This window comes from Trachinotus anak, unplaced genomic scaffold (genome assembly GCF_046630095.1).
Source record: "Trachinotus anak isolate AG129_WGS33_773 ecotype Australia unplaced genomic scaffold, CSIRO_AGI_Tana_v1 ptg000002l, whole genome shotgun sequence".
In the NCBI taxonomy this organism is placed as follows: domain Eukaryota; kingdom Metazoa; phylum Chordata; class Actinopteri; order Carangiformes; family Carangidae; genus Trachinotus; species Trachinotus anak.
Genome location: NW_027273853.1, coordinates 26,917,207 through 26,930,514, shown reverse-complemented (window position 1 = coordinate 26,930,514; position 13,308 = coordinate 26,917,207). Strand labels below are relative to the sequence as shown.

The 13,308-nt window shown below is 42.8% G+C and overlaps 1 protein-coding gene across 2 annotated transcripts in view; it reads right to left on the bottom strand.

Annotated features, from left to right (window-relative positions):
* Window positions 1-782: 782 nt before the first annotated feature.
* The window catches only part of LOC139606579 (plasma membrane calcium-transporting ATPase 1-like), a 29,377-nt gene continuing 16,851 nt past the window's right edge, over window positions 783-13,308 (bottom strand). For both annotated transcript variants that reach the window (XM_071458835.1, XM_071458839.1), the window contains exons 8-21: window positions 12,727-12,864; window positions 10,810-11,024; window positions 10,212-10,454; window positions 8,997-9,238; window positions 8,682-8,919; window positions 8,239-8,418; window positions 7,900-7,987; window positions 7,557-7,663; window positions 6,846-7,037; window positions 5,817-6,030; window positions 4,425-4,636; window positions 4,232-4,339; window positions 3,088-3,276; window positions 783-2,451 (exon numbers count right to left, since the gene is read on the bottom strand). In XM_071458835.1, coding sequence (XP_071314936.1) covers window positions 2,068-2,451; window positions 3,088-3,276; window positions 4,232-4,339; window positions 4,425-4,636; window positions 5,817-6,030; window positions 6,846-7,037; window positions 7,557-7,663; window positions 7,900-7,987; window positions 8,239-8,418; window positions 8,682-8,919; window positions 8,997-9,238; window positions 10,212-10,454; window positions 10,810-11,024; window positions 12,727-12,864 — 2,750 coding nt within the window. In that variant the 3' untranslated portion in view covers window positions 783-2,067. The remainder of the gene's footprint in view (window positions 2,452-3,087; window positions 3,277-4,231; window positions 4,340-4,424; window positions 4,637-5,816; window positions 6,031-6,845; window positions 7,038-7,556; window positions 7,664-7,899; window positions 7,988-8,238; window positions 8,419-8,681; window positions 8,920-8,996; window positions 9,239-10,211; window positions 10,455-10,809; window positions 11,025-12,726; window positions 12,865-13,308) is intronic.

Here is a 13,308-nt window from a genome sequence, read left to right as displayed (position 1 = left end):
AGGAGGTGAGGATGGACTCAATGATGGAGGTGTAGAAGTTCACCATCATAGTCCTTGGCAGGTTGAACTTCTTCAACTGCCTCAGGAAATACATCCTCTGCTGAGCTTTTTTGATGAGGGAGCTGATGTTTAGCTCCCATTTGAGATCCTGTGTGATGGTGGTTCCCAAGAAGCGAAAATGCTCCACGGTAGCCACGGGGGAGTCACACAGGGAGATGGGGGTGGGTGGGGCTGGGCTCTTCCTGAAGTCCACTATCATTTCCACTGTCTTCAGAGCATTTAGCTCTAGGTTGTTCTGCCTGCACCAGGTCACCAGACGCTCAGTCTCCCACCTGTAGGCAGACTCATCGCCATCAGAGATGAGTCCAATGAGAGTGGTGTCGTCTGCAAACTTCATGCTACAGTGACTCGGTATTGGAAATAATGAGACAGTCCGACCTGCTCAGGACTAGCTGGTTAGCATGCTAACTTCAGTACAAGAAAGGAGGTGATAGAAATAGAAGCAAAACAAGAGGGTTGTTTTTCACTTCTGGAGACAGGTCTTGGTGAATAAAGGTATGAAGTTTGATGCTTTACTCAGAGCATTTCCTCAAGACTGGTAAGTAAACAGCTGTTGATGCTAACAATGCTATGCAGAAATAGCAAAACTTACAAACAGCTCCTTTAAATAAATAACTTTGTCATGGTCTCATGAAATTATAATCTGGAAATTGTTTTTCTTGTAAAACTGAGACTATTTTCAGAGTCAACTTAAAAAAAAAAATCCAAACCACAAGTTTCTTTTCATAACATTATGACATTTTTATTTATCATCTGGAAATATATTGTCTTGTAAAATTGAGAGGCTACTCTCAGCGTCAAAACTTTTTTTGTTTTTAAATTAAAACCACAAGTTTATTTTCATAACATTGTGACATTTTGGCCCTAACACTCTGCTTTCACCGTGTTCTTCTAATCCAGCCTTCATTTCCCAAGTCTGCTTTATGATGGTTTTATCCCCCTGTAAAATCACCCTGTTTTCACAAATACAGAGGCCTGTGAGTCCTTCCATAGAAAAATGACAGCGCTGTACAAAGAACCATCCTCCCTGTGATATTATGTAATTTGGTGTGTTTAGTAAAGCCTGAAGATGTAAGTGTGAAGAATGATGACCTGATATTCTTTATTAATTCAGTCTCTCTTCACTCCTGATTAAAACTTATAACAGCATATAACTTATATCAGTTTTAATCAGTTTTGACCTGTTATTTTCCTTGTGAAAATGTCTTTGAAGTAATTTAAATTAGATATGCAGATGAATCAGTTTGTGGTTTGTCAAACTCCAGCATTTCTTCTTCAGTCTGATGTGAAACTGTATGTGTCACAAACACCCGGCTGTTGTTTTTAACTTTTAATAACTTTTGGTTTTACACCTTTTGAAACAACCTAAAACATTTTTTTACAAAAATACTAGAATAAAATTCAGACATTAGACATTTACTTTAAACATTTCTCACTACAAACACATCTCTGTAAGAATACACCCCCCCAACCCCTCCCTCTCCTCATTAAAACTGACTGACTCTACACTTTGAGTCACAGATCCTGAAGTTTAACCGCCACACAAACTAACCTTTAACCTTAACTCACGACCGCCAGCTCACATCAGCTTGTCTGCTGACAAACAGAAACACTGCAGATTAAAACGAGCCCTGACTACGTCTGAACATCAACATTGATATTTACAGATCAGAAACTGATTATTGATTGACCACTTCACAAACACTCTTCACCTAAATAACAACTGCAGAGTTCATTAAAATAAAGAAGGAAAACATCAGGAAGGATGAAAACAGTCTGTGTCAACCTGCGCCGCCACTTCAAACATAACAACAAACTCATCTGGAAACACTTCTGCTTCCTGGAATCTAAGATTCATCAGGTGAACTCCTGACGAGCAACAATTAGACGAGTCTGTTTTTGAAATGTTTTTTTATTCCTCCACTTTCAGAGGAAGCAGCGCTCCCGCCATGAGGAACACAGTACGAACAGAACAGACCACTGGAACAGGAAGTGGTCATAGGAGCTTCATAGTGAGGTCTCCAGGCTGTGCAGGGGGCTCCCCGGACACGGTGGCAGCCCTGCTGAGTTAGGTGGGATCAGACTGGGCCTGGAACCGTCCTTATGCAACGGGACAACGCGGTCCATGGCATTGTTGTTCTGGTTGGGCGAGGACGGGAGTGGCGGCAGGTTGGACAGTCCGGTCAGTGGCGGTGGGATGACGATGGAGTTTCGTTTGGTGGGGGCGTCGTCCTCATCCTCGTTCTCATCGATCAGGGGGATCTGAGGCTCAGAGTCCTCGATGCGGAACTCAGGGTGGCTCATGAAGTTGTGGATGGAGCTGCGAGATTCGGGCGTCTCAAGTCCTTCGTAGGGAGACACGCTGTCTCTGAAGGCGTTCACCACACGGATCTGAGAGATGAGAGGGAGTTCAGGATTTAATGGAGGAGCTGAGTGTGTTCCAGGAAATTTCTGGTGTTCTCACACATCACATCACAGAAATAATTTCAATTATTTGCCCAAACTAAAGTAAACAGTAAACTCCTGGATTAGCTTCTGTAACTATCAGCAGATGGATCTGTTAACTGAACAGCCTTATTGTAACTAAACAGCTGGAATCTGTTTAGTTTTCCTCCTCATGCCACGGTCACGTGACAAAAGAAAAACTAGCCTCTTGTCCTGTGTGAGTCACTTTGCCCCGAGCAAGATTTAGTCAGTTAGTTTATCGAATCGAAGCAAAATGACCGACCACCGCCCTCATAACAGTCATTTGCTACTACTTTTCAAGCATGACCACGCACAGAATCTAGTGTGTGTGTGTGTGTGTGTGCAGATGAACAGGCAGCTGTTGGTTTGGAGTAGATCCCACTACAGTTATCTATAGCAGCTAATCCACGGGATTATTTTGTTTGTTTACTTTTGTCTGGGGACAAATAATTAGTATAAAACGTTAGTCATAATATAAAAGTTTGTCTTTATGTTGAACACTGTTTTGCCGGCTTTAGTCTTTGATCCAGGTGGAATTTTCCAACAAAGGTGAAACCATACCTGCGTCTGAATGCGGTTGAGGCCACGGCACCAGAGCACCTGGCTCCTCCTCAGCTCCATCTCAGCGTGGTCAATGGCATCCAGGTCTTTCATCTCCTCCAGCTCCTCCTCAGGGATCTCCTCCTGCTGCGTGCCGTGACCTGCGGTCTTCAGGAACTTGAGCCAGTTGGTGGGGACACTGGACACCAGCTGGGGGGGGATCAACACAAATATCACACCGCTGTCACAGACAACACTTCCTGTTCCTCGACACTCAACTCTGTGACCTGAAAATCTTACTGATACGCCTGAAGGTTTGGAGACGGTTTTTAATCATCTAATGACAATGATCAGCAGTAAAAAAGATGCAGGTTATTATTTCTAATTTCCCTCATTTTAAACTGTATATATTATATTACCCAATATAATATATAACATTTTATGTCAGGACTTTGGTTTTGATTCTGTTTTAGTTCATTTCCTGTTTTATTTGTTGTGTTGTGTTCTATTGCCCTTGCCTCCCTTGTGTCTATTTAGTTTCTGTGCTCACTGTCATCTGTTTGTACTGCTGTATTAACCCTGTATCTTGCTCCAGTGACTCTCTTGCTCTGGTAGTGCTCCTGTGTTTTTATTTTACTTTTTTTTTGTTCCTACCTTGTTAGTGATGGACCCTTGTTTTCATAAGTTCTTTTGTTATTAAATATATCTTTTTCCCCCTCCTATAGTTTTTGTTGTGCATTTGGGTCCTCAACTCCGCTAAACGTATCAAATATACTATATACTGTATATACTGGATCACATTTTAGTGAGAAGCCTGTGTGTTTCCTGATCAGCTCCTGTTTTAATTTGGCGTTGATATAAACTCTAACTGACTCTGCTGATGGGGTCTCGGAAAACATTTCCCATCAAGCTGCTGGAAGATTTTTCCTGTGAAACTTGTGGATATTTCACCAACTGATTTTTAATTCAAAACCAGCTTGTTGTTCTGGGTGTGACAGTGTTTGATGAGGAAAGATCCACAGTACCATCTAATCACATTGTGCCCAGTCCCCAGGTCTGGTTGGAAAACTTTGTTGCATGTCATCCCTCCCCTTTCCCCCCTCATTTCCTGTCTACTATGTACTATCAAAATAAAGTTGATCTACTAACAAAGAGAGTATCTCACCTGACCCCACAGGAGGCTGCCAAGGCCCAGGAAGATACACCACAGCCACTGGTCGATGGTCAGACCCACACAGCTGAATGGTTTACCACCAAACTGCACGATGATGACCTACAGGAGGACCGAGTCATGCCATCACAGAGGGACCCATCACGTTAACACTGTGAACCTGACCAAGTGTGATGACTGAAGTTACCTGTATGATTAAGGTTCCCAGGATGATGGAGCAGAAGATGGGGTTCTTGAACATGCCCTCAAAGACGTTCCTTTCTCCATGAATCTTGCGGGCGTTGAGCTCGTTGAAGATCTGCATGAGGACAAACGTGTTGAACACGATGGTGTAGTGCTCAGAGGGCGGGGCATGGAGGGGGGCGTTCCTGCCGCTGTCGATGTCGAACAAAGTCTCGCCTGTGAGAGGGAGGGACAAAGGTTACTGAAGAGGTGGAGGAATCAACACAAAATAGTTAAAGATAGTTGGATTGTTAAAGATTAATTGGTGCATTAAGATATTTTTCATACTTTTTGCAAGAGTTGAGTTCTTTCCCATAATCCATACAGAAAACTCATTGAAATCCCTTTAATATCAAAATTCCTGCAAGTATTGCAGGAATTTAACTCTTTTTGTACCTCACACCTCCAATAACAAATTTTGAGAGGAGACACAGAAATTACAGGAGTCTCCTGGTTAGTAACTACAGGAGTCTTTGTTGTGAGGGCTCCCTGACTTGCTGAAGGGATGCAGGCTACTACTTCAGTGTCAACTCTCAATTCCCTTTTCAAGAAATATTTCTACAGGAAATCAGTGTGATTTTTTAATCATATTTTCTCATTTTGTTTGTACATTTTTGTGTTTAATGTTTTATGTTGAGCTAGTACATGCACTAGGAATAGAATGGTTCAAGTAAAAAAACTGAACTGTTGAGTTCATTTTTATAAATGGCAAGTGGACAAGACAATGTACGGTTAGAGGATCCACCAGCATCACTCCGTTCTGATGTATGGGAGCATTACAGATTTTGTGTTAATCATAACAATGGTGGAAAAGACACCACACCAGTGTGTCCGTTGACAGCGCTAGAAGGAGAAGGTCAGGCAGGAAAGAGCAACTACTCTCCATGCACATTCAGACAGGGCAAAATCCATAACCAAAGCATTAGGGGTTATCATATTGAGAGATATGCAGCCCTGTGTCTTTGGTTTATGCTGCACTTTAGTATGTCTATAATGTGGACATTTATAAAAATTGGCAATAACAAAGCTAAATTTTTTTGTCTGCACTATTTAGAAAACCTAAGTCAAACAGTTGTTAATTCTTTTTTTGCAAGAAAAACATGTTGAAATCGGCAGTATGAAAACAGTGATATGACCCAAACTGTGAATACTCAGAACCGTTCCCCTCTAACATGCACAAATTACATCTCTTACAGACAGTGGCAGTAACCAGAGGAGTGTTAAATATTTACTGCTTATTGTCCCCTAATCCATAGTGAAAGTGATGTCAGCTCATTCTTATCTGAACCTTCAATTTCAGTTCTTCTAAAACATAATTATGTTGCTCTTTGGCACACACTGTGGTGTATTCACTGACCAAGGAAGAGCAGGAGGAAGATTACAGTCAGCTGGTAAATGGCGTGACCCAAGATGTTCTTCATCATGGTGCGGGAGATGAGCGGCTTCTTGCGGCCGTATGGGTTCCTGAGCAGCAGCGCCTCGGTTGGTGGCTCAGTGGCGAGAGCCAGTGAAGCAAAGGTATCCATGATGAGGTTGACCCACAACATCTGCACAGCTTTCAGTGGAGAGTCCTGGAAAAACACACACACACACACACACACACACACACACACACACAAACACACAAACAGATATAGCCAGTGTCTGTCAGCATAGAAACCACAACATCAACCTGAAGTTTTACAAGTTCATCCATTAAAAAACAAGGAAATAACCGTCAGAGGCCAGTCACTGGTAAACAAACATTTACAGAGTTTAAAATGGTGGATTTGATTATTATTGTGACAGTGTCTGTGTATATACATAAATATTTTGCTATTTCATTATTATAATCGATGCCATAATCTTATTATTCCTGTTCCTCTTCTTATTATTATTATGGACTCTCATTTGAACATCCTACGCACACACACACACACACACACACACACACACACACACACACACACACACACTACCCACAACACACCCAACATAATTCAACCGTGTGACCTCAACTGTCTCTGTTGTCCTTGTCACAATGTCTTCTATGTCACTATCATGTTTTTTGGCCAACAAATTAATTTAGAAAAAAATAGAAAAAATAGAATTTGAAGTAGGATTTGATAATATACACTTCAAAAAGCATAAATGTCTTTAGATTAAAAGTTATACCAGCCTGCTTCACAGTAAGCTTGTTTCACTGAACAAAAGCATTAAGATATCTGCAAGAGAGCTATTTTTGATGCAGATTTCCGATTTTATTGCACGAGCGAAAAATGTTGTGCAGTCATGCTTTTTTTCAACAACAAAAAAAAAGAAAAAAAAAAAAAGAAAAAGCTAAAGCCAAAAAGCCAAAATATCTGGACACAAGACGCAGACAGCAGCAGTGTCAGTTGGCTCTGACCTGGGTGATGCAGGCTCCCGTGAAGGCCACGATGACGGCGACCACGTTGACGGTGAGCTGGAACTGCAGGAACTTGGAGATGCTGTCATAGACGTTCCTGCCCCACATCACGGCCTTCACGATGCTGGTGAAGTTGTCATCAGTTAGGATGATGTCAGACGCCTCCTTCGCCACATCCGTCCCCGCGATGCCCTGCAGGACATGGTTTGTAGGTTAGCTAAAATAAACCTGACAGTAAACTGACCTTGGTGTATAGGGGGTTTGGGATATGTCTGCATGTGAAGCTGCTGCTGACGCTGATGACCTAAGAACAAAATTTGATCATCTAAAAGCTCCTCACATATCTGATTGGTCCGACACTGTCAGCTGACTCTCAGTAGATCCCCACATGTTCTGGTACTTCACCCAGTGGTGGGGTATTTGATTTGGGAGATTTTATCTTTAATCTATCAATTAAATCTATCTGAAAGCAACTGATAAAATGGATGATAACAATAATAATCAATTGTTTGACCTTTAACCTCCCACGTGCTCTGGATCTAAACCTGACAGAAACACATATTGTTGTCTTTTCACATCACCTCATATTAACATGTTTAGAAGATGTTTATTCTTATGTTCTGTTTCATAAACATGTGATGACCGTTTACAAAAAGCCGTCTTGAATGTTACAGAGTGAACTAGAAGCAACAATTTGATATCAGTTGTTACCATGGCGAAGCCAACATCTGCTTTCTTGAGGGCGGGTCCATCATTTGTTCCATCCCCAGTAACCGCGACGACCTGCCTCTGTTCCAACACCGTGCTGTCGATGATACCTGAGAGAGCATAAACACAGAGAGGCTCTAAGGTGTGCCACGTTTGAAAACAGCTAAAACCTTTGTTTTCTCTGGTGTTTATCACTTTTAATTTGCTTTAATGGCTTTGTTTTAATTTTATATCAGAACTGCCTCTGAATTTGTTATATGCTCACATTTTATTTATTCACTTCAAAGTTTATTTTTCACTTATTTTTCTGTATGTCTCTTTTTGACCAGTTTAAAGTATATCTGACCTTTGACCAAAGTGTGTTTGTCTGTTGGCGATGATCTGGCGAGGACTCTCAGTTTTGGCCAAATTTTATCAATACGCTCTTGCTCAATCTGCAGAGAAACAGCAAACATATATATTAATCATTTCAGTCAAAAAACATTCATTCAATTTCAGTTTATGAGAATAAAGTGATGGTAGTGAAGGTGGGGAATACTGTAGGCGATTCCCCACCTTCAAGGGGTTACAAGGGGCTTAACTATTCTGAGTCTCATCTTTAGTGGGTCTTTAAATCTACTGTGTTTGACTGACAGACTTTGGGACAGACACTGCTGTGTTTTGGTCCAGTGTGTGTTTGCCTTACCTCTCCCAGCTCATTTCGGATCTGTCGGTTGAACTCTTTGCCCTCCATACACAGGAAGTCGTCTCCAGGTTGCAGGATGCCACATTTGATGGCAATGGCTCGTGCAGTGTTGATGTTGTCTCCAGTCACCATGCGGACAGTGATCCCGGCCCGCTGGCACTTTTTGATAGCATCTGGTACCTGATGCAAAACAGCAGCAGAAAAAACAAGTAGAGAGTGATGCATGTTGAGGTTAATGGCGTGCTCTGGACAGATGACAGAACGCTGAACCATCACTGCTAAAAATCTAGGGTTTTGATGACCGCAGGTTCTGCTAAGAGACCATGTGGTCACATCCCTCCTGCAGCTCCTGGCAAGTTAAAATTCTTAAAACAAGAACCTTAATGTTTTAGGTGTTGTGTGAGTTGTGTGTATTTTTACTGTGATCGACAAGGCTGACGTACCTCAGGTCGCACAGGGTCCTCAATGCCAACCACAGCGATGCAGGTGAGGCTAGAGAGAATGTGGGCCTCGTTGTCCCAGTCAGGCTCTCCATCAGCGGCGGGGAAGTCTCTGTAGGCGAGGCAGATGGTTCTTAGGCCCTCTGACGCCATTGGCTCAATCACCTTCTTCACCAGGTGATCTCGGTCCCGAGGTTTCAGGTCTTTGGGTTCGCCGCTGGCTATCAGGATCTTACAGCACCTGGAACCACAGGATAGAGTCATGTGACTGTCACCTGACCGAGCACAGAGCCGTGTCAGCAGCAGCAGTAAACCTACTTCTTGAGCAGGATCTCTGATGCCCCCTTGCTGAACATTCGGTAGCTGCCATCATGGTTCTTCAGCACGGTACTCATGGACTTTCTTGCAGAGTTAAAGGTGTAGACCTTGAACAGTTTCTCCTCTGGGATTTCGTTGCGGATGCTCTGGTAGTCTCGGTGTAGGTCGCGGGCGAAGCCCAGTAAGGCACATTCAGTCTTGTTTCCCACTTGGCGAGGTAGCCCGCCCTCCTTCTCTGGAGGCTGCAGGAAGCCGCAGCAGAAATGACCATGAATCACAGCACAAGTTTTCAGCTTAAACTCACAAATGCAGCAGCGGAGAACATTAATCCAACAGCAGCAGTGAGACACAACTTTCAACAAACATTGGTTTTTAGGCTCTGTGTGGTTCCAGATTATATTTACTTACTTTACCCTCAACTACCTGTGCATAGCCTCAGACAAAACCCTGCTTTGTCTGTATTGATCCATAAATTATTATTATTTTTTTTATTTCAATCAAAAAAAAGAAATACTTTCTAGTTCCAGGCCCTCAAATGTGAGAGTTTGGATCTTTGACTTTTGGACTGTTACTCAGAAAACCAATGACATCATCTTCAGAAAGTGTGAAGAGCATTTTTCACCATATATTTTCTGAACCAGTGATGGACTTTTGCATCATGACCCTTTTATTGGGCAGTTCCCAACCCCAGGTTAGGAACCCCTGTCACTAAACCACTTATTTATAGGGAAAATTGATACTGTTACATTAATTACTTCTACCAAGGAGGTCATGTTTTTATATGTGCGTTTTTACTTGTCAGCACCAAGACGCAAAAACTACTGGGCTGATTTGCACTGAACTTGGTGGAGGGATGGGTCATGGATCAGGGAAGAACCTGCTACATTTTTAGGCAGATCTGGAAGATTTACTGTAAATCAGAATTTTTTTCACTGAAGTCTGGTGTTTGCTCTGAGAGAATAATCATGAGACAAATTGATGATGAAAATAAATGCTAATGGCTGTCTCAGCAGTGAACTGACCATTTAAAAAAAAAATGTCATGACTTGATTAACCACGCCTGTTTATTTCCTCCTTGAACTGCGCGGTCGATCCAGGAGGCAATGATCAGATGAGTCCTGAGCTGCTGTGGCGACTCCCAAAACCAACCTGCTCTCTTTGTGAGGTACTTAAATAACAGAGCGTCCTGAATGGACAGCTATTTTTACAGCTCACCATAATCTTGGTGGTGTAGGCGCAGTTGACCCCGATTCCCAGGATGAGCAGGTCCAGTATCTTGGCAGGGATCTTGCTCGGCTCTGGCACCTGTTTGTAGAAGCATCCTGCGATGTAGGCCTGCACCACTGTCATGCGGTTCATGGTGAGCGTGCCCGTCTTGTCGGAGCAGATGGCTGTGGCGTTGCCCATCGTCTCACAGGCGTCCAGGTGGCGGACGAGGTTGTTGTCCTTCATCATTTTCTGGCAAAAGAGGAAAGCAGGAATCCCTGTGTCTGAGTGCTTTGTTCTGGATTAACTAGACATTTACATCAAGAACTGTGTTTGATCCAGGACTGTCCAGAGAGGGTAAAACTAGGAGTCACTGCTCAAGCCAATAGGAACAATAATACTGTAAAAACTGTTTTTTTAACCCACTGAGTAAAATAATATTAAAATGATATGAGATCTGTTATTCAACATATTATATTAGATTAGATTAGATTACACAAATGTTTATTTTTAGGAAATAAAATCATATGAAAAATAAGAAAAGGAAAAGACCACAATCAGAGTGTACACGCTCAGGCTGACAGGCTGTATGATGCTCTGAACAGACCTTGACTGAATAGGCTAGGGAGATGGTGACGGCCAGAGGGAGACCTTCAGGCACGGCCACCACCAGCACCGTCACACCGATGATGAAGAACTTGACCATGAACTGTACGTAGATGGGCGCACACTCTTTGGCCCAGGGAACCCCCTGAATCCAGAAGGTGTCGATCAGGAAGCGACTGATGAGGATGATGACGGTGAGAGTCGACATCAACAGACCTGAAGACGCAGACAGAAAGAGAGACATGGAGAGTTTAGCTCAGCTGTAAACCTGATCATGAGCACAGCAGATGTTGTTATTATTAAGCATAAGAATAACTTCCAAAGAAACATGCTGAGAGTTAACCCAAGACTAAAACCAGTTCTGCCTGAGAGTAGGACTGAGAGTTGTTGATGAAGCATCCTACACATGTAGTCATCCCCATTTTACCAATATTAGTGCCAAATCATAACATTTCATATGGATTAGGTCTAGACTGTTCTCTTTACATATAATTTACAGACTCAACATTCCCACATGAGCAAGCATGTCGCGACAGTGAAACAGAAAAAAGAAAACCTCGAGCAATGTGTACGACCGTCTGCCTCGACTGGTTGGATTGAGAGAGAGAGAGAGAGAGAGAGAGAGAGAGAGAGAGTGCATCAGGACGAAAGAGACAAGAGATGAGAAAGCATAAAACTGCAGGAGAAGATGCTGAGTTTTAAGAAGAGTTTTAGACATGGAGAGGCTGTCTGCCTCCTTGCCCCAAACTGGGAGCTGGTTCCACAGAAGAGGAGCCTCACAGCTGAAGGCTCTGCCTCCCATTCCACTGTTGGAGACTAGGAACCACATGTAAGTCTGTGCTCTGGGAGAGTAGTGTTCTAGTAGGGTAATAGGACACAGCGAGCTCTTTAAGACAGGGTGATGCCTGACCATTAACGGCTTTGTAGGTTGGGCACATCCTAGCACATTGACATTGCTGTTGCTTTCTACCACTGGAAACAGCTCTTTGTTTTGGTCTTAGTTTCTTTTAGACTGGTAAGAAAACAGCTGTTAATGCTAACAGCTACTGTATGCAGCAACAGCAAAAACCTCCAGCCCCTTTAAGCAATGTGTAGCCCTCACATGCAAGAAAACACAGCGCCCTTCTGTTCGACCTTTCTTCATGCACAGTGAAACCTTACAGATGGTCCAGAATGTGGCATGTTACTCTGCTGCTCACCGACATACACTGGCTGTCCATGGCCGAGCCATGGCTCAAATTCAAGTCACTAATGCTGCCTTGAGAGTGACTTCTGGATCTGCACCATCTACTCTGTCGTTCAGCCTTATGCTGCTTCTCGGCCACTATGCTCCTCCAGAGGTCATCGTCTGGCATTATCATCCCTGCACACAAGACAATCTCAGTCCAGACTGTTCTCATCAGGGGCATCCCTCTCTATCTTTAAGAATCTCTTCAAGACTCATCTCTTCTGAGAGCTTCTCCTTGCACATTTAGTGATGGGGTACTTAGTATTGACTTCAAAGTGTCCTACAGCAATGAAGCTTGAGTATGTTAATAGTTTTTTGTTGAAGAGGAATCTAGGCTCAGCACCCGATGCTCAAAGGTCACCACCTCTGTGTAAAGTAATCACAGATTCATTACATGCTGTTGGAAAGTGACATAATCATCACTGCATCACTCCAAAAGCACAAGGCTGCAAGGACCTTGGTTTAAATGGAAAGTATCGTGCTCTCTATTATCTCCCGCTCATGATCCGTCAAAACAGTATCTTTTAATAGGTTATTTTTGAATTTCTCCTCCCAACAGGCTAGATGACCCCTGCAGCTTTTGTAAATGTCAGCACAGGTTATAAAATACTTTCACTCCTAATCCTGAGAGCAGGATAACATATGCCTCGCTCTTGAATATCTTCCTCATTTATCTGATTCTGTTCGTACCTGCTTTGCCGATCTGCACAGCCAGTTTGGTCAGCTTCCCCTGGAGGACAGACTTCTCTTTCTTTGGTAGGTTTTTATTCTTCTTTTCTGGATCTCCGTCCTCGTTGAGCGGCTCCATCTCCACGTCCTTGTTTTTTCCTTCAGAGAGACACAAGAGGTCAGCAAAGTGTTCAGGTGTTTCAGGCACAAATCATCAAAACAGATGCTGCTGATCCTTCAAGTTAAGTCAAGCCAAGCCAGTATTCAAATAATGGCTTATTAAAAGATTAAAAAAATGTTTTCCTGTTTTTCAGTGGCTGTTAAGATGCCAGCAATGATATCGACACTTCCTGCAGATGTTTCACATTAAAAGCCTACTGAGAAAGGGATGGACAATTGCACTTGAAACTATGGAAGAATTGTTGAATTTCACTGACAACAACCAAACAGTGATTAAAAGAATCTTTCAAGTAGAGCCGACTGGAATTAATCTGTGATTGAGAACAGTGTAAGTGTTAAACAGAGACAGTGTTTTCAGCAGAGAGGTGAGTATGACACAACTAAGGTAGAGGAGACTGCATCAATAGCAAATTAAAGGAGCAG